This window comes from Giraffa tippelskirchi, chromosome 1 (genome assembly GCF_054371585.1).
Source record: "Giraffa tippelskirchi isolate mGirTip1 chromosome 1, T2T-mGirTip1v1.2.pri, whole genome shotgun sequence".
In the NCBI taxonomy this organism is placed as follows: Eukaryota; Metazoa; Chordata; class Mammalia; order Artiodactyla; family Giraffidae; genus Giraffa; species Giraffa tippelskirchi.
The window spans coordinates 186,320,432-186,340,325 of record NC_137275.1 but is presented as its reverse complement, the minus strand read 5'-3'; the positions used below and the strand labels follow the sequence as shown (position 1 = coordinate 186,340,325).

Sequence of the window (19,894 nt, the reverse complement as noted above, 5' to 3'; positions counted from 1 at the left end):
CTGCAGGCTGCTGGGAGCAGACGCCCAGAGCCAGGCAATGAGTCATTCATCCCCCTTCCAATCCTTTGTTGGCCTCAAGCCAGCAGTTTACTGAGCCCTGTTCTTGTGGCTCTGGCTGCTGCCCTCAGGGAATGCTAGCCTGGGAGTTGAAAGTGTTCACTGCCCATCTTCTGGAAGAGACCTTCTATAGGCTTCAGGAAGCCTGCCTGTCTCCCCACTTGGGAGGTTCCCTTGAAGGTACAGACTGACACAGACCTTCACCCTGTGAGCAGCTCCCCCCAAACAGGACGCAGACCTGGGAGAGCAGGTCTAGGCTGGGCCCTTGAGATGCAGGCTGGCCCCTTCCTGGTGGGGGTGGTGGGCAGCTATCACCCCTCTGTTTTGTATCTTGGACAGCCAGGCCCTGCCAGAAGGGAGTGTGGACACAGGAAGACCCACCCCAGCTCTAGCTCCCTCTCCCAAAGCTAGGGAATGGGCTGAGACACTTGGTTCTTCCCCCCAAAGCTGGGGATGGGGGTGATGCCAGGGAAAGAGAGGAAGGTAAAGAGCAGAACACAGCTGGCTGGTGTGGGCATGCCCAGGTGTGCTGGCACACAGCCTCCCTCTGCTGGACATGTGGGCTCATTGCAGCTGGCTAGGACAGGGAGACACCGCAGAAACAAGGTCCTAGCAAAACAAACTTTATTGTGACTGTGAGTTAGGGCTCTTCCTGCAGCAACCGAGAGTTGGGGTGAGAGGCTCTTGTGTTGCGCCCCCATCATGTCCATCACATTCAGACTCAGCACGGTGGTCTCATGGGTTCTCCCTCGGTCACTGCAGCCAGGCGCTCCTGGCTCCTCACCTCTTTTTTAACATCCTGGCTTTTTAGGTCTGGGTGTGGATTTGGGTGTGGATATGGCATATGAGAGAAGAGGGGCTCCAGTGTCCCACCCCCTCCCCATCCTAGCGCCTTCCCAGAGACCATCCCCACTTCCCCAGGAGGACAGCCTCTTAGCAGTACTCACTTTCCAGCAGGGCTCCCTTTAAGATGGTGTCTGGAATGGGGTGGGGTTGGACAAGGAGTGGGAATATGGATTAGAGAGAGACTCAGCCCCATGCCAATAGCCCCAGGCCCTCGTACTAGAGCCCATGCTGCAGAGTTGAGCCCTGGACACTTCCAGGAAGCAGGGACTGTGATTTAGAGAGGTTTACTTCTCCACCTGTCACCTGCCAGGGACCAACTCTCTATTTTTTTTTTATTAAAAAATTATTTCTCGGCTGTGCCGCAAAGCATGCAAGATCTTAGTTCCCCAACCAGGGATCAAACTTGTGCTCCCTGCAGTGGAGGAATGGAGTCTTAACCACTGGACCACCAATGGAAGTTCCTGATTCTTTTCAAAACAAGATTTTTTTTTTCTTAAACTTCTATCTGCTTTATTTGTGTATAAGACATAAATATTTCTTTCTCATCATAAAAGATGTTAACCACCTTGCACAAAATATAGCAGATAGAGACGAGAATAAACTACCTATAATTTTTTTTACCTCCTACCAATATTAACATTTTGTTTCCCTTCAGAACTTTTTTGTTTGTTCTGAAAACATGTGAAATAAAATGAAAATAATATCCTGTTTTTTGAATTCCATAAACACTTTTCAGGTTGCTATATTCTTCATGGGCATTATGTTGCATTCCATTGAGAAGACGTGACAGTTTAAGCAATTGTTATATGGATGGATGTTAGAATGCTTCCATTTTATACTATTATTAGCATAATGAAGTGATAAGTTTCTTAGTGATTGTGTTGTTTAGTTGCTAAGTCGTGTTGGACTCTTTGTGACCCCATAGACTGTAGACTTCCGTGACCCCATAGACTGTAGACTTCCAGACTCCTCTGTCCATGGGATTTCCCAGGCAAGAATACTGGAGTAGGTTGCTATTTCCTTCTCCAGGGGATCTTCCCGACCCAAGGATTGAACTCACATCTCCTGCATTGGCAGGCAGAGCCACCTGGGAATAATTTCCCCCATATTTCAGATGGAGTTCTTTGGAAGGAACTGCCGTAAGTGGAATGAAATCAGAAGAGAAGAACTGCTTAATCCTTTTCAGAAGGCTCTGCCAACCGACAGTAGCAGCCCACCGTGTCCCCGTGTACCACACACTTGCACACACGTGTAGCATTCTCTTTCAAGCACTATGTATCTCAGTTAAAACAGATACTAATTGTTGGCTAATTTAATAGATGGAAAGAGTTACCTTACTGCCTCCTCTTTTTTTTCCAACTTTTTTTCCTGGAAACCAACATGAGCATTAGGGGGAGTTTGGGCGAGGCCATGGCCAGAGAAGACTTGGGCTGAGCACCTGGCAGGGATTGCCTGGAGCCTCTGCCCAAGTTTTTGGGGAGCCCTGGGGCACCCCTCCCTCACCTTGGCAGCACTTGTCTGCTTCTGGGGCGCCAGCCTCTTCACTTGTTTGACAGGCGTCTCCTCCAGGAACATATCAATATCTTCATCGTCGTCATCATCCTCCTCTTCCTCCTCCACATCATCCTCCTCCTCCTCCACTTCCTCCCAGGATCGATCTGAAATGTCAGCAATGGCATGGGAGATGGGGCAGGGCCTCGGGGCCCTGGGACCTCTGCCCAGCTTCCCTTCCCAGATCTCCCAGTGCGGGAGTGGGAAGCATTTGCCTGCCCGCCTCCCGCAGACACTCTCTGGTCTCCCTGACAAAGCGCAGCTCGAGTGGGTGAGGGCTGAGGCCGTGCCAGGAGGGTGGGGGAACGCGATGAGGTATAGCTCTGGTGGCAGGAAGGGGATGCACGCCAGGAAGGAGCATGTGAGAGGAGGAGGGGGAGAGTGGGGACACAGCAGCCAAGGAGCTCAGGCCTCATCCTGAGGGAGGTGGAACCTGCCTGGGGTTTGGAGCAGGAGAGAACCCTGATGAAAGAGGCACCACTGGACAGAGAAGAAGGCAGTTAAAGAGACGTGACAAACACAGCGATCTGCCAGGGACCATGTTACTGCTACAGCTCCGCACTGGGTTGGCCAAAAAGTTCGTTTGGGTGTTTCCATAACAGCATACAGAAAACCTGAAGGAACTTTTGGCCAACCCAATACTTCCCAGGTGGCTCAGTGGTAAAGAATCTGCCTGCCAGTGCAGGAGAGGTGAGTTTGCTCCCTGGGTTGGGAAGATCCCCTGGAGAAGGAAATGGCAACCCACTCCAGTATTCTTGCCTGGAGAATTTCATGGACTGAGGAGCCTGGTGGGCTTTGTCCATGGGGTCACCAAGAGTCAGACACAACTCGGGGACTAAACAACAATACTTCATAGCAGGTAATGTTTAAATGTGTGCTGCTACCAGGAATTATGTTAAGTGCTTTTCCTGAATACGGCATGTATTCCTTACAACTAGTATTGGAAGATGAAACCAAGTATACCCTCACCCTCCCTGGTGTTATAGCTGAGGGGTCTGTGGTCCACAGAGGATGTGGTGAAGGGGTAAAGAGACCTGGGGCTAGGACCTGTGCCCACACCTTCGGTCCAGGCTGCTGGTGATTCTGTTGCCTTGGCAATCTTTTCTAACCATTCAAGAATCGCTCACGTGTTTGAGGACCTCTTACTTCCTTGTCCCTGTGCTGGGCGCTGTACTCAAAGACCTTATTAGGGTCCAAGCTTGGACTTACTGTAATGTTCCTGGCCACAGAGGAACACAGGTCCAGAGCCAGCCCGGAGCTGGAATGTGACTGGAGGGGAAAACTCCAACCCCAGAACGACCTGCAGGGGGAGATGGAGGGGCAGGGGGAGGAAAGGAGGAGAGGCAGAGAAGGGGGAGAAGGAGGGGGAGACAGGACAAGCCACTGAGACCTGGCACCTGAGACAGGTAGGGGGGTGCCTGGCCTTAGGCAGAAATACTCAGTTTATTCCCTCCCCTCCACCACACATTTCAGGGGTTCCCTGAACCCTTCTGCACTCTCAACCCCCTGGCCTTCCCTGCTGAGGTGGACTCTGTCAGAGAAGAACATGGATCTGATCATTTCATTCCTGCCAAGATCACAGGTGGGCTTCCAAGCTGGGGAGCAGCTGTTAAATAGAGAAATCTTATAGCCATGGACTGTACTGCAGCCCCTCAAATTCTCCCACTGAAGCCCCCTAACCCTCAATGTGATGGTATCTGGGGATGAAGCCTTTGAGACATAATCAGGGTTGGATTGACGTCATAAGGTCAGGGCCCTCATCATGAAATTAGTGCCCTTAGAAGGCTAGACCAGAGAGCTTGCTTTCTCCCTAGGCTGTGTGAGGACACAGAAAGAAGGTAGCCATCTGCAAGCCAGGAGGAGGTCCCTGATCAAACATCAACCATGTGGGCACCCCAATCTCAGACTTCTAGTCTCCAGAGATGTGAGAAAGAAATGTCTGCTGTTTAAACCACTTACTCTGTGGTATTTTGTGATGGTAGCCAAGCTGACTAAAGCACAGATCGAATGAGAAAAGCAGATGCAAAGTTACGTTATAGTTTTACTGTTGTCTTAAAGGGCTTCCCCGATGGCTCATATAGTAAAGAATCCACCTGCAGGAGACCAGGGTTCGATCCCTGGGCTGGGAAAAGCCTCTGGAGAAGGGAATGGCTACCCACCAGTATTCTTGTCTGGATAATTCCATGGACAGAGGAGCCTGGCAGGTTATAGTCCATGGGATCACAAAGAGTAGGACACGACTGAGCGACTAAACACAGCACAGTACTGTATCGATTTTCGTTCTACTTTTCCAAAGTTTGCAAATTTTCTAGAGTAACAATAATGATACTTAAATTCCTTGAGTTCTTACTATGTGCCACGCCCCATGCTAAGCATTTTACCTCATTTATCTTATTTAAATCTTCACAAGGAGCCCACAAAGGAGGTGCTATTACTTTTACAGAGAAGGAAGTTGAGGCTTAGATTAGAGTTCCTATTTCAGACAGGAAGCAGATAAGTGAAAACAAACTCTGCAGCCACAAACACCTAGAAATGCTGGACAAATGTAAATTGATGTTTTTACTGCTTGCCTGAACAGTAAGACAGAAAAGAGGCTCCCCGTGGTCAGAAAGAAGAGCAGCCCCTGTAGGGGCTGATGCTGCAGCAGAAGGGAAGATGTCTTCCTTGGTGGTCAGGTGGTCAAGAATCCACCTTGCAATGCAAGGGACACTGGTTCCATCCCTGGTCCAGGAAGATCCCACATGCCACAGAGCAACTAAGCCCATGCTGAGCCTGTGCTCTAGAGCCCACGAGTGGCAACAAGAGAAGCCACTGCAATGAGAAGTCCGCACAGCACAGCAAACAGTAGCCGCCTCCATTCACCACAACTAGAGAAAGCCTGCACTCAGCAAAGATGACCCAGCATCGCCCCTAAAAAGAAGAAAATGTCCTTGGGCTGTGACACTCATGTGGACAGGAGACAAAGGGCTTGGGCTCAAGAGAGGAGCTGTAATGGAGCCCCCTCATGCAGGCTGGGACCCTCAAATGGCTACATCTCAATAAAGGATTGAGGAGAGTGGACTGAAGGACCCCAACCCATCCAACCAGGAATGACCCACCATCAAAGGAGGGAAGCGAGAACTCCCGTGTGAGATAACAGAGTCTCTTGTGAGAAGCTAAGAGCTACGGTTGTACCTCTCACTTACACCAAGTCTGAATTTACTTGGTGGTGACCGCCAAGTTAAGAGAGCTGTATAAAAACCCCAGGCTTGTGATATATCTGGGGCAAATGGCAGATGTAAATAAAACCAGTCTCTTGGGAGACTGAGTTTTTTTCATGCAGAATTCTTCCAGAAAACAGAACCAAACCCAACCAGAAGATGAGTTCACCATCTAAAATTACAAAACACACGAGGAACAACACTTCTGGAGGTACCAGACGGAAACAAAATGACGCAGCCTAGTACAATCATGAATCTGAGAAAAGAGAATAACAACCTAAGCAACATGAAATAAGTTTGATGAAAACCAAGTAAATATAAAACAGGAATCAGAACCATAAGAAAAAGATATTAACAAAAATAAAAAGAACAAAAAGGAGCTTCTAGACATCAAAAACATAAGCATTGAAATACTGCAGGGCAGCAGTGGAGACGCAGACATAGAGGACAGACTTGTGGACACAGCGGGGGAAGCAGAGGGTGGGACAAATTGAGAGAGTAGTATTGACACATATACATTACCATACGCAAAACAGATAGCCAGTGGGAATTTGCTGTATGACACAGGGAGCTCAAATCTGGTGCTCTGTGACAACCTAGAGGGGTAGAATGGGAGGGAGGTGGGAGGGAAGTTCAAGAGGGAGGGGATAGAAGTATACCTATGGCTGATTCATGTTTATGTATGGCAGAAACCAACACAATACTCTAAAGTAATTATCCTCCAATTAAAAATAAAAAAACTTATGCATTAAAATCAAGTGAAAAAATGGTTAAAAAGTAGAGTGAACCAGCTGAAAGAAGAATTGGTAAGCTGGAGAAGTGCTGGGTAGAAACTACCCAGTATGCAGCAGAGAGAGAGAGATGAATAAAATATGAAGAACGGAATGTGGCGGACAGATGAGAGGGTCCGTTGTACATCCAATCAGAGTTAGGGACTGGAGAGGATGGAGTCAGTGTTCCAAGAAATAACAACCAAGAGTTCTCCAGAAACAATCCAAGACAGATCCTCAGCCATGAACAGGTAAATAAAAATAAATCCACACCTGAACATACCATGGTGAAATGACAGATAAGAACAAAGAGATGATCTTAACATCAACTAGAGAGGACACATCTTCAAAAAAGAAACAATAATCAGGCAGACTGAGGATTTCAACAGCAACATCAGAAATCAGAAGAATGAAATAACATTGTCAATGTTTTAATGCTACCTGGGAAGCAAAATAATTATCAGACAATACAGACTTTGTGCTGTTGGAGGAGACTCTTGTGAGTCCCTTGCATAGCACAGAGATTAAACCAGTCAATCCTAAAGGAAACCAACCCTGAATATTCATTGGAAGGACTGATACTGAAGCTCCAATACTTTGACCACCTGATGCAAAGAGCCAACTCTTTGGAAAAGACCTTGATGCTGGAAAGATCCAGGACAAGAGGAGAAGGGGGCGGCAGAGGATGAGATGGTTAGATAACATCACTGACTCAATGGACATGAGTTTGAGCAAAGTCAGGGAGATAGTGAAGGATAGGGAAGCCTGACGTGGGGCAGTCCATGGAGTGGCAGAATTGGACATGATTTAGCAACTGAACAACAACAACAATAATACAGGCTTTAATTCAGTAAGCATTTTAGGGATAAAGAAGTTCACCACATAAAGAAAAGAATTAGATAAGGAAGATATTTACAATTATACAAGGAAGGTAACAATTTTACAAGAAAGATAAACCTGTAAATTATATGCCTCAACATAGTCTGGACACACATAAAACTACAGTACAGTAATCAAGACAGTGTGATATTAGAGGGATAGACATAGAGATCAAGAGAACATAAGATCTAGAAATAGATCCACACAAATACTTGCAACCTTTTTGACCAAAGTGCAAAATCAATGAAATGGAGGAAGCTTTTCTGACAGATGGAGCTGGAGCAATTGAATGTCCACAGGCAAAGAAATGAACCTTCACCTAAACCTCATGGCATATGTGACAGTGATCATGGACTTAAGTGTAAACCATAAAACTAAGACTTTTGGACAAAAAGCATAGAAAGCCTTCATGATCTCAAACTAGGTAAAGCATTCTTAGACTTAACATCAAAAGTCATAAAAGGAAAAATTAATACAATGGACCCTATCAAAATTAAAAACTTTTGTTCTGTAGAAGTTCACGTGAAGAGGATGAAAAGACAAGTTATAACTTGGGGAGGAAATATTTGCAAGCCATGTATTTGACAAATGATTAGAGTCTACAATATGTAAAGAATTAGCAAAACTCAACAGTAACAAAACAATACAATTAGAAAGTGAACAAAAGACATGAACATTTAACTGAACATACAGATGGCAAAAACCACATGAAAAGATGTTCAATGTCATTACCCATCAGGCAAATGCAAATTAAAAGCACAATGAGACATAACTACACACATATTGTGTGCTAAGTCGCTTCAGTTGTATCTAACTCTGTGCAAACTTATGGACTGTAGCCCACCAAGCTCCTCTGTCCATGGGATTCTCCAGGCAAGAATACTGAAGTGGATTGCCATGCCCTCCTCCTGGAGATCTTCCCAACCCAGGGATCTGAACCCGTGTCTCTTATGTCTCCTGCATTGGCAGGCAGGTTCTTTACCACTAGTGCCACCTGGAAAACCCACATACTGGAATGGCTAAAATAAGAGATAGTGACAACATGAATGTCAGTAAGGATGCAGAAACTCAGTCACTCATGCATTGCTGGTAGAAAGGCAAAATGGTACAGTCACTTTATAAAACAGTTTGGCAGTTTTAAGAAACGAAACATGCAACCACCCCATATGACCCAGCAATTGCACTCCTGGACATTTATCCCAAGAAAAATTAAAACTTAGGCTTATACAAGAACCTATATACAAATGTTCATAGAAGCTTTATTTTTAAGAGCCCCAAACTGGAATCAGACTAGTTTTTCCACAGATGACTGGTTGAGCTGTGGTACTTCTGTACCATGGAATACCGGTCAGCAATAAAAACACACACACACAACTTGGATGAATCTCCAGGGAATATGCTGGGGGGGGTGGGGGAACCCAACCCAGTTCCTAAGAAGTTACATATGTCTGATTATATTTCAATGACCATATTTTAGAAATGGAGGACAGACTGGTGGTTGCCAGGATTGAGGGTGGCTGAGGAAACAGGAGACAGGTGAGTGTGGTTATAAAAGGAAAACATGAGGGATCTCTGGGCTGTTGAAACTTGGCTATGATATCTGTATCTTGGCTACGATAGTGGATATAAAACTTAGGTGAGGGCTTAGTGGTAAAGAGTCCTTCCTGACAATGCAGGAGACACAGGTTTGATCCCTGGTCCAGGAGGATCCCACATGCTGCAGAGCAACTAAGCCTTGGGCCACAACCATTGAGCCTGTGCTGTACAGCCCAAGAACTGAACTACCTAGGGTAAAGCCCGTGCACCCTAGACTTCTCTGCAACAAGAGAAGCCCCTGCAATGAGAAGCCTATGCACCACAACTAGAGAGTAACCCACACTCATCGCAACTGAAGAAAAGCCCAGGCAGCAACAAAGACCTAGTGCAGCCAAAATAAGTAGACAAAATTAAAAAAAAGAAACTTAGGTGATAAAGTAGTATAGAACAATACCCATGCATTGTATCAACATCAACATCTTGGCTTTGATATTATATTGCAGTTTTGTAAAATGTTACCACTGGAGAAAACTAGGCAAAACATACAGGGATCTCGCAGTATCTTTTCTTATAAATGCATGTGAATCTGTAATTATCTAAAAAATTTTCAATTAAAAAATAAGCATATACAAAGTAAACAAAATTATGAGAAGAATCTACTGAAACTTCACAATCACAGTAGGAAGTTTTAACACATTTCTTTTGGTAATCAACAGATCAGGGAGACAAAAAATATATAGGTTTGACTATATAAGCTTGATTTAATGGACATACATAGAATCCAATAATACTACCATGTAGTAAGCCACAAATCAAGTCTCAAATACCACAGAATTTATACATATATATATCTTTGGGAATTAAAAATTCTAAGTAACTCATGTATCCAATAAGAAATCGTAATGGGGGGAATTCCCTGGCAGTCCAGTGGTTAAGGCTCCATGCTTCCACTGCAGGGGGCATGGGTTTGATCTCTGGTCAGGGAACTAAGATCCCGAAAGTTTTGAGGCACGGGCAAAAACAAACAAAAAACCCAACAAAACAAAAAAGAAATCATAATGGAAATCAGAAAACATTTAAAATAAAATAGTGAAAATATCACAAAACACAAATTAAATGATGCAGTTAAAAAATCTTCAGAGGGAAATTTATAGTATTCAAAACAAATAAACAAAATGTACTTGGAAAAAATAAGCTAGAACATGAATGGACTAAATAGCTAACATGGGAAGTAAGAAAAAGGAACAAAGCAAGCCAAAAATCAGATAACCAGAGAAATTAATAAAACAGAAAATAAGGAAACAATAGAAAATATCAACAAAATCAAAAGCTTGTTCTTTGAAAAGAAAAAAAAGGCTCATGCCCAGTGATCGAAATGAAGGGAAAAAAAGGAAAGATGATAAGCACTACTAGGAATTTTAAAAAGAGGAATATAACAACAGATATAGTCAAGATGAAACACTTGAAAAAATTTTCCCATTGTCCTCTAGTTTGCATTATTTGGAGAAATCTACTCACATCCTTGTCTTCGTTCCCCTGTGTGAGATGTCTTTTTAACTCTGGCTGCTTTTAAGATTTCCTCCTTATCACTAGTTTTGAGCAATTTGATTATAAGACACACTGGGGTTCATAGAATTTCTTAGATCTGTGGATTTATCATCTAATTAGATGAAAATACACTAATGAGATTAACGGCAAGTTAGATACTGCCCAAGAAAAGAAAAATGAGATTGAGTAAATAAAGACTATCCAAAATGAAATACACAGGAAAAATACGTTAAAAAGACAGAGGAAAATGGAGTGTGGGGCAGGTATTGATAACTGGATTCCTCAGTAGAGATGAGACAGAAGATGAAACAGAAAAAAAATGTTTGAAGAAATAATGCTCAAAAGTTTGCAAATGCTCTAACTAAAAGACAGATGATCAAAGTGTAAAAAAAAAAAAAGTAAAACTCAATTATGTGTTATAGAAAAGAAATCCAATTTATACATAAAGATACAGAGGTTTCAGTAAAATAACAAAATAAAAGAACAGGAAAAATACACAAACACTAATACAAAGGGAGCTAGACTGACTATGTCAGTCAGACCAAGTAGACTTCAAAATATTTGTCAGGGAAAAAGGGAACATTTCATAATGATAAATGGATTAACCAAAAGGATTTAATAATCTTAGAAACACAGAATTTATTAGGATGTACCTAACAAAAGAGTTTCAAAATACATGGAGCAAAACTGATAATCAAAAAGAGAAATAGAAAAAAGACAATTACTGTTGAAGTCTTCAATATTCCTCTTTCAGTAACTAAGAGATCAAGTGGACAGAAAATGAGTAAGGATATAGAAGGCTCACACAAAATCATCAACCAACACGATATAATCAACGTTTACACAGCAATATACCCAGCCACAAGAGAACACATGTTCTGCAAGTATAAATATTCACCAAGACAGAATATATTAGGGACCATAAAATAAGTCACAAAACTATTTAGACTGAAATCGAATAATGTATATTTTCATACCACAATCAAATTGAAATAGAAATCAATTAAAGAATGAATAACAGAAAATCTCTAATTGTTTGGAAATTAAACAGCAAACATACTTCAAAGTACCCCAGGGAGTGAAGAATAAAACTAGAAAATAATTTGAACTGAATTAAAATGAATATTCTTAGCAGAATCGGTAGGATGAAGCCAGAAAGATACTCAGAAGGAAATCATAGCATGAAATGCTTATATCCAAAAAAGGTCTAAAAAATAATATGATTAATAATGAATAATATAAGATAATGCTGTAAGAAACTAGTAAAAGATCAAATTAAAACAAAAATAAGCAGAAGAAATTAACAACAGATAGATTAAATACAAAAATGGATAAACAATAAAGACTGATGGAGCCAAAATCTGGTTCGTGAAAAAGACTGATACAGCTGTTAAACCTAACATAGGGCATCTACAAAAATCTTTTATCTGTCTGAATAGTAAAAGAATGAATACTTGCCCTCTGGAAAAAGGCAAGGATAGTCCTGCTCTTACCATTTTTATTCATCATTGTACTTGATGTCCTAGTCAGTGAAGTAAGACAAGAAAAAGAAATGCCAGGTATAGAGATAGAAAATGAAGGTGTTAAACTGCCTTTATTCACAGATGGCATGAATAAGCACATAGCAAATTCAGTGGCATCAATAAAAAGCTGTTAGGACTAATATGCAAATTTAGCAAGGTCAGTTAGTACAAAAGCCACTTATACAACTATATGCTAGTACTGAACAATAATAAAAATTTAAAATACCATTTCTGAACCTACAGCTAACATCATACTCAATGGTGAAAAGCTGAAAGCATTTCCTCTAAGATCAGGAATAAGACAAGGATGTCCACTCTCACCACTTTTATTCAATATAGTTTCTGAAGTCCTAGCCATGGCTACTCGAAGGTTTTCTAAATAGCTATTTACTGGGAGGAGATCAGATTTGGGGATGGGGGTAGAGGTCATACATAAAAATTAAGAATTTGGATTTAGTAGGTTAAGTTTTTAATATCTATTGAAGTGAAGTGTTAGTCGCTCAGTCGTGCCCAACTCTTTGTGACCCCATGGGCTGTAGCCCACTAGGCTCCTCTATCCACGGGATTTTCCCAGGCAAGAATACTGGAGTGGGTGGCTATTTCCTTTTCTAGGGGATCTTCCTGACTCAAGAATCGAAGCCCGGTCTCCTGTATTGCAGGCAGATTCTTTACTGGCTGAGCCACCAGGATAACTATTAGATAACTGTTAATGTACTGAGCTGGACAGAGTATCTGGAGCACAGGAGAGGCTGGGTTTACAGAATAAATTTCCAAGTCTTCATTTGTATAAGTGGTCTGTAAAACTATGGGAATGGATAGATCTAGGGAGATCTCATTGATAGAGAAAAAAATAGGTTTAAGGGCAGTTTTACAGATCAACCTCTCAGATCTTTAAGGGCAGATAATCCTGGTCTTCAAATCACTCTTGTCCACAAAGAAGGAAACACTTCATGCCTCAGTTCATAAGGCTAACATGCTTTGACATCCAAACAAGATAATTTATTACATGCCAAGCTCACTTATGAGTATGTAAGTTTAAAAAAGAGTCTTATTAACACAGCAAATCTAGAAGTTTATAATACAATCAGTAATGTTTATCTCAGGAATGCAAAGTTGGTTTAATATTATAATATTACTATAATTTACCACATTAACAGATTAAAGGAGAGAGTGCCCCGATCATATGAATAGAAACTCTTTCTCGATAACCAATCATGGTTAAAGAGAGGAAAAGTCAATTTTTCAAAGTAGAGTAGGATTAGATGGAGACTTCCTTAACCTGACAAAGGGTATCAACCACATACTTCATACTGAATGGAGAAATGTTAAAAGCATTCCTTTTTAAAGGAATGAAACAAGGATATCTACCATTATCATTTTATCCAATATTATACTGTTAGTCCTAGCCAGTGTACCGGATTAAAAAAAAAATACAAAAACTGCCATTATTCACAAAGATCTACACAGAAAACTCAAATGACTAGAAGTGAGGATTTCTGGATACACAGTCTGGATACACAAGCAGTGTGTAAATCACCAACAGTATACAGTCGCCAGCAGTAAACAGTTGAAAAATGGGATTTGAAGAAAAGTTATTTAACTTGCCCAAAGTCACACAACTAGTGAAGAGTGGACTAGAGTTCCCTGGCCGTCCAGTGGTTAGGGCTCAGTGCGCACCGCCGCCCTCTCTGCCGCCAAAAAAGGGAGTGGACTAGGATGGAAACCTGGCTCCCTGCTCCAGAGGCCAGGCTTTTAGTGCTGGGCTATATGCCTCTCTAGGGCTTTCCAGGTGGCTCATTGGTATAGAATTCACCTGCCAATGCAGGAGACACAGGTTTGATCCCTGGGTTGGGAAGATGCCCTGGAGAAGGAAATGGCAACCCACGCCAGTATTCTTGCCTGGGAAATCCCGTGGACAGAGGAGCCTGGTGGGCTACATACATTCCATGGGGTCACAAAGAGTGGGACACGATTTAGCGACTAAACAACAAAAAATATTTCTCTCCGGCACCACGTCTGCAGGAGCCTGTACCCCACTTTTGTGTCCATCTGCACACAAGGGGTGAGGCCTGAGCAGGGCCTCTGGGCTGGATTCGTAGGCCGGGGGGGAAGCTCACCATGGGGAGGACCGAGGCCCGAAGCGAGGCCAGGGTGAGGGGCTTCCTCTTCTTGTCGTCCTGGCTTGCCGAGGGCAGGATCTCCACGACGTTCACCTCCTCTTTGGCTTTCTCCCCCAGGGAAATCTGAGGGGGGTGGAAAAAGGGGCAGGACGCCTCCTCACCCCCAGGACGAGGGCGGAGGAGGGAAGCCTGGCTCCAGCTGTGGGGACCAGGCAATGCCACTTGCTCCTGCGTGTCTGTCCAAGCTCCTCCCTGCCCCATCCTTTCTCCTCTCCTCCGAGGAGCGGTACTCACCGTACTGAGCAACAGCACACAGTCCTGCTTCCCCACCTTTTGGGGTTTGAAGGTCCAAGTCGGCCTCTCCTGGTTTAGCTCACAGCCTGCGAAGGGAGACGGAGACAGAGGGCGGAGGGCGGGCTCCAGAGAGGCGTCCTCTCTCTCCCTCCAGCCCTCTCTCATCCCCGTCCAAAACTTCCCCCGCCACCAGGGCCCCCGCCGCTCCGAGGACACCAGGGGGCCTCACTCACCCCAGAACAGGCTTAGTGTCTCCTTTTCGGAGGTGCTGCTAATGGGACTGCGATTCATGATGCGGGCGGGGGCCGAACAGCTGCCGAGGAAAGGCCCATTACAATCCCCTGGCTGGAGAGCCCCGCGCGGAGCGCCCCGAGCGGAAGGGTTGCCCCGCCGGCCCTCTCGGCACCCGGCCTCAGGTCCACCCTACCCCGGGACCCAGCCCTCTCGCAACCTCTCCTCCACCTCACCGTCCCTAACTCCGCTCACTTCATCGGCTCCCCCTCGGATCGCTTCCCCTCGGATCGCTTCCCTCTCGGGCTCCTTTACTCCGGCCTGATCGCGGCCTCACCTGAGGGCCCGGCCGCCCACAGCGGGTCGTTATGAAGCCTGGGAAGGGGCCACGGGAGGGGTCTAATCAGCGCCCATCCTGTACTTCCACTCTTTCCTCCCCTTGGCGCCTCAGAGGCACCTGGAGAGCTTGTTAAAACAACAAGCGCTAGGCCCCACCTCCACCGTTTCCTGCGGAGGGATCCAGAAAATTGGCGTTTCTTAACAGGTGCTCTGGTGAGGTGGCTGCTGCGGGTCTAGGACCACACCGTGAGAACCGTGGTCCTGACTAACGGGGACTGACTGAGGCCTGCCGCGGGAGCCCACCCGCGCGCTCTGCGGAGACGCTCTGTCACCCGGTAGGAAGCATAGCCTTGTCCGCCCTTCTTGTGCCTTTTCTGTTTGTTTGTTCCCTTTCCCCCCATGCCAAGTGTGGGCCTCTCCCCAGGCTCAGAGGGCCGGACCCCCAGGGCTGTGGCCCCCAAAGATGAACAGCCCAGTTTCCAAAAGGCTCACTTCTCCCCAGGCCAGGAAGGAGTGGAGATGAGGAAGGGGACAGGAGACGCAGCTGATGAGCAGTACACCACGGGGCACAGTGACTACGAGGGCCACTCATTTAACAAATATCAGTTCACATGGCACAGTGAAGCACTGAAATGTTTGTTTGGGTGGGGGTAGTGAACAGGAGTGGAGAAGGAGATGGCAACCCACTCCAGTATTCTTGGCTGGAGAGTCCCAGGGACAGAGGAGCCTGGTGGGCTGCCGTCTGTGGGGTCGCACAGAGTCAGACACAACTGAAGCGACTTAGCAGCAGCAGCAGCAGTCAACAGGAGGCAGGTTTTCGGTTGACCCCCCCTCCTCCAAGTGATACCTCTGTTTGGGAGTCAGAAATAAACAGGAACCTCTCTCATTGAGTTCTTATGCATCACTTCTATCCTGGAAACTTCTCACCTACATATATATAAGCTTCACTGATTTTCAGCAAAGGTGTCAAGGAAAAGCATAGTCTTTTCCACAAATGGTGCTGGAGGAATCCCTCTGGAACCTGGATTGGAGTGGAGCTTCTACTGTGCAGGAAAGAGCTTATTTTTTTTAAAATACTGACTTTATTGAGAAATAGGTCATATACAAAAATGTACTCATTTAAAGCATATAATTTGAATTTTCACAGATGTATACACCAGGCTCAGTGGTCAAGAATCCACCTGCCAATGCAGGAGATGAGGGTTCCATTCTTGTGTCAGGAAGACCCCCTGGAGGAGGAAATGGGAACCCACTCCAGTATTCTTGACTGGAGAATCCCACAGACAGAAGAGCCTGATGGGCTACAGTCCATGGGGTCACAAAAGAGTTGGTCACGACTGAGTGCCTAAACAACAACACTACCACCAACATACCAGGTAGCAAGTTACAATATCTGTTACTCCTCCAAATTTCCTTGTTTCCTTTTGCAGTCAATATCCTCCCCTTACTAATTGGCATTAGATACTTCTCTGCTTTCTGACACTGTAGATTAGTACTGACTGTTCTAGAATTTCATATAAGCGGATTCATACAGGGTCTTTTTGTTCGCCCTCCTTTGCTGAGCAAAATGTGTTTGACATTTATTTAACCATGTTGTTGCTGTATCAGTAGTTTGTTTCTGTTTATTGTTGAGTAGTACTCCACAATTTGTATATCCAGACACCTGCTGGTCAGTTTTAGGTGTCAGCTTGGCTAGGTTATTGCAACCAGTTATTCAATCAAAATGAGGCTGTGGCTGACACCTTCTGTGTGGCAGTTTCTACTGAGGGTATTTTATAGATGTGATTTACATCCACAATCAGTTACCTTTAGGTAAAGATTAGCCTCAATACCATGGGTGGGCCTGGTGCAATCAGTTGAAAGTCCTTAAGAGCAGAACTGAAGTCTCTCTGAAGATGTTTTGCCTGGACTGCAGCTTCAGCTCCTGCTAGAGCTTCCAGCCTGCTCTTCCTGACAACCTGTCCTACCAATTTCAGACTTGTCTAGCCAACCCTCATGATTGCATTAGCCAATTCCCTGTGCTACATCCCTGACTGATAAACCTGTTGATGAATATTTGGGTAGTTTCTAGTTTTAGATTATTATGAATAAAAATGCTGTACCATTTGAGAGCAAGTCTTTGCATGGAAATATGTTTTAGTTTTTCTAGGATAAATACATAGGAGTGTAATTGCTGGGTTATTTGGTATGCATATATTAAATATTATGTGAAACTGTAAAACTATTTCCAAATTTCCTGTACCACTTTGCATTTCTACCAGAAATGTATGAAAATTCCAGTTGCTCTACATCTTTGTCAACACTTGGCATTGTCAGTCTTCTTAATTTTAGTCATTCTGGTGCATGTATTTAGTGACATCTCTTCTGATTTTTATTTATATGTCTTCAATAGCAAAAGATGTTGAATATTTTTTCAGTTGTTTATTGGTCATCTGTGTATCTTGTTTTGAAAAAATATCTGTTCAAATATTTTGTTCATTTTAAAATTGAGTTATTCTTCTTATTGTAGCTCTTTATACTCGGATGACTGTGTTAGGCATACATATTTTTCACTCCTGTCTACGGTTTGCCTTTTCATTTAAAAAACAAATAGTATCTTTTGAAGAGCAGAAATTTAAAAACTTGATGAAGTCAAATAGTTTTCTTTCACTTATGGATCATGCTTTTGATATTTTAAGAAATCTTTGCTTAACTCAAGGTTGTGAAAAATTTCTCCTAAGTTTCCTTCTGGAAGCCTTGTAGTCTTAGCTTTTACTTTTACATCTGTGATCCATTTGAAGTTAATTTTTGTGCATGGTGTTAGGTAAGGGTTGAGGTTCATTCCCCTCCCCCTCAAGTGAATATATAATTCTTCTAGCACCACTTCTGGAAAAGACAATTCTTTATTGATTTACCTTGGCACTTTCGTCAAAAGTCAACTAACCATATATGTTGGTCTATTTCTGGATTTTATTCTGTTCCACTGGTCTGTCTATCCTAGTGCCAATACGACACTGTCTTGACTACTGTAGCATGGTAGTAAACCTTGAAATCGGGCAGTTGAATCCTCCAACACTGATCTTTCTCACACATATTTTGGCTCTTCCAGGTTCTTTGCATTTTCATATAAATTTTAGAATCAGCTTGCCAGTTTCTTACAAAAAAGAAAAAAGCCTTCTGGGATTTTTATTTGGATCCTGTAGAATGTAGTTCAGTTTGGGGAGAATTGCCATCCCAGTTTTGAGTCAACAGTCCATGAACATGTTTTAATCTCATTTATTTGGATCTTTAATTTCCTCAGTGATGTTTTATAGATCTTAGTGTTCTGATCCAGCACATATCTTGTTAAATTTATTCTGATGTATTTCATACTTTTGGATGCTATAGCAAATAGTATATATTTCAAAATTTCATCTAGTGATAAGTTTATCTTTTAGTATATAGAAATAGTTGATTTTCATATTTTATGAAGTATTTCATATTTTTACATACTAAAAATGTTTCTAATTCTAGTTGGTGAGAATTTTTGTCATATGCTTCTTCTTCATTGGAAGGTTCACCTTCTTCATCTTTGTTTATATGGTCAATGACATTTACTGATTTTTGAATGTTTTAAACCAACCTTGCGTTTCTAGGGCCAGTCCTATTTGGTTATGATGTGTTATGCTTTTTCACATATTCCTGGATTTGATTTTTATATCTTATTATGATTGAGTACTGTTCCCTCCTCTTCTATTTTCTAATTTCTTGTTGAATTCCAAGTGCTCTGCTTGCAAAAGCAGGGAAGTCTCCTTATATGAGAGTTCCATTCAGGCTCACCAAGCACTCTTTCCCATAATGTCCCACGATTCCTCCGCCTTGACTCAGTTGCTGTCCTACTCTGGATCCTGGGGGGCATCATACTACAATCTACTTTTCTATACCCTCCCAAAGTCCTGTTGAGTCCACCCCTCACCCCCAATATCTCCCACCTCTCTCCCCAACAGCCCTTGTCTTGGTTCAACTCCTTATTACTCATTTGTTCTGCAGTCGCTAAATCACGTCCAACTCTTTGTGACCCCATGGACTGTAGCATGCCAGGCTCCTCACTAGTGGTGAATTAAAGGCTTTTACTCACCAGTGGTGAGTTACAGATTGGTCACTTAGGCTGCTTTCAAATTTAACGGTTTTTAGGATCAAATCCCAACCTGTTGTGCTCCACCCTTCATCCAGACTTGTTTAGGACTGCACTCTCCCTCCAGTCATGCTGTTTTTGCAGCCCCTAGAAAGGTACAAGGCGTTTCGTGCCTCAGGATTTTAATGCTGTTTGAATGTTCTCCCTTGCCTTCTTTTGATGAGCTCGCTTCTGTTACTGCTCTTCTTGGAGGCTCCTCCTTTGTATCCCAGAGCAAACAGCATGCAATGATCATCCTTTTCAGCCTGTTTGCCCATTCCACTGAGTTCTTCCCGGCCAGGGATCCAGTCCTTGAACAGTGCCTCTGTGACTGTCACCGTGGATACCTCTACCCAGCACACCGTCCAGCTCTGGCCTTCCTTAAGAGGAACACTCTGCGACCGTGGAGCAGCCCAGCCCTGCTCCCAGCCGCCACCGCGGCGAGCGGATGCTGGGAGTCCTGACTTGCGCCTGCGCAGAGAGGCGGAGGTGGGGTGAGCGGGGGCCCTGAGAGCACGCGCCTGTGGAGCCGGCCTCTATGCGCAGGCGCAGCAGGGAGCGAAAGACAGCACCGAACCTCCTCCGGGGCGCTGAGGCTTGTTGGGAAGTCGTGCCGGGTCAGGGGTGAATTCTTCCCTTCTTTCTCTTCGCAGAGCCTCGGGGCTAGTGTCAGAGGCTTCTTCCCTTTTCCTTTCGGGAGAGGCCTATGGTAACGATGTGAGCTTAATCGCACAACGCAGGCAGCCCGGGGATCTCTCCGCAGGGGCTTCACCCAAAGGAGGTCCAACTACTCTCCATTCCGCCGTTCTGCAGACGCTCCCACGCCCCTGATACACGTCCCTTCGTTCATTATGATCTCTTCTGTATT

General features: G+C 44.1%; 1 protein-coding gene across 17 annotated transcripts; it reads right to left on the bottom strand.

Moving 5' to 3' along the window:
* Nucleotides 1–664: 664 nt before the first annotated feature.
* On the bottom strand, nt 665–19,835 carry NPM2 (nucleophosmin/nucleoplasmin 2). 17 transcript variants are annotated; one of them, XM_081513236.1, is made up of 10 exons: nt 18,991–19,835; nt 14,792–14,930; nt 14,558–14,637; nt 14,325–14,410; nt 14,028–14,153; nt 3,664–3,754; nt 2,407–2,561; nt 2,237–2,271; nt 1,005–1,034; nt 665–870 (listed from the first exon to the last, which is right to left on the bottom strand). In XM_081513236.1, the coding sequence occupies exons 3-10, from the start codon at nt 14,613–14,615 to the stop codon at nt 849–851; spliced, it is 603 nt and encodes a 200-aa protein (XP_081369362.1). In that variant the 5' UTR covers nt 14,616–14,637; nt 14,792–14,930; nt 18,991–19,835; the 3' UTR covers nt 665–848. The 17 variants fall into 17 exon arrangements, with proteins under 17 accessions (XP_081369362.1, XP_081369334.1, XP_081369356.1 ...); XM_081513208.1 differs by having other exon boundaries at nt 14,811–14,930; XM_081513230.1 differs by having other exon boundaries at nt 19,198–19,835.
* Between the last annotated feature and the right edge of the window lie 59 nt (nt 19,836–19,894).

Excerpts from the sequence above, each read along its gene's own strand:
- NPM2 (XM_081513208.1), bottom strand. Across the intron at positions 14,411-14,557 it reads GACACTAAGCCTGTTCTGGG|GCTGTGAGCTAAACCAGGAG; the intron begins GTGAGTGAGGCC and ends CTCCCTTCGCAG. Across the intron at positions 1,035-2,236 it reads AAAAAAGAGGAGGCAGTAAG|ACACCATCTTAAAGGGAGCC; the intron begins GTAACTCTTTCC and ends ACCCCATTCCAG.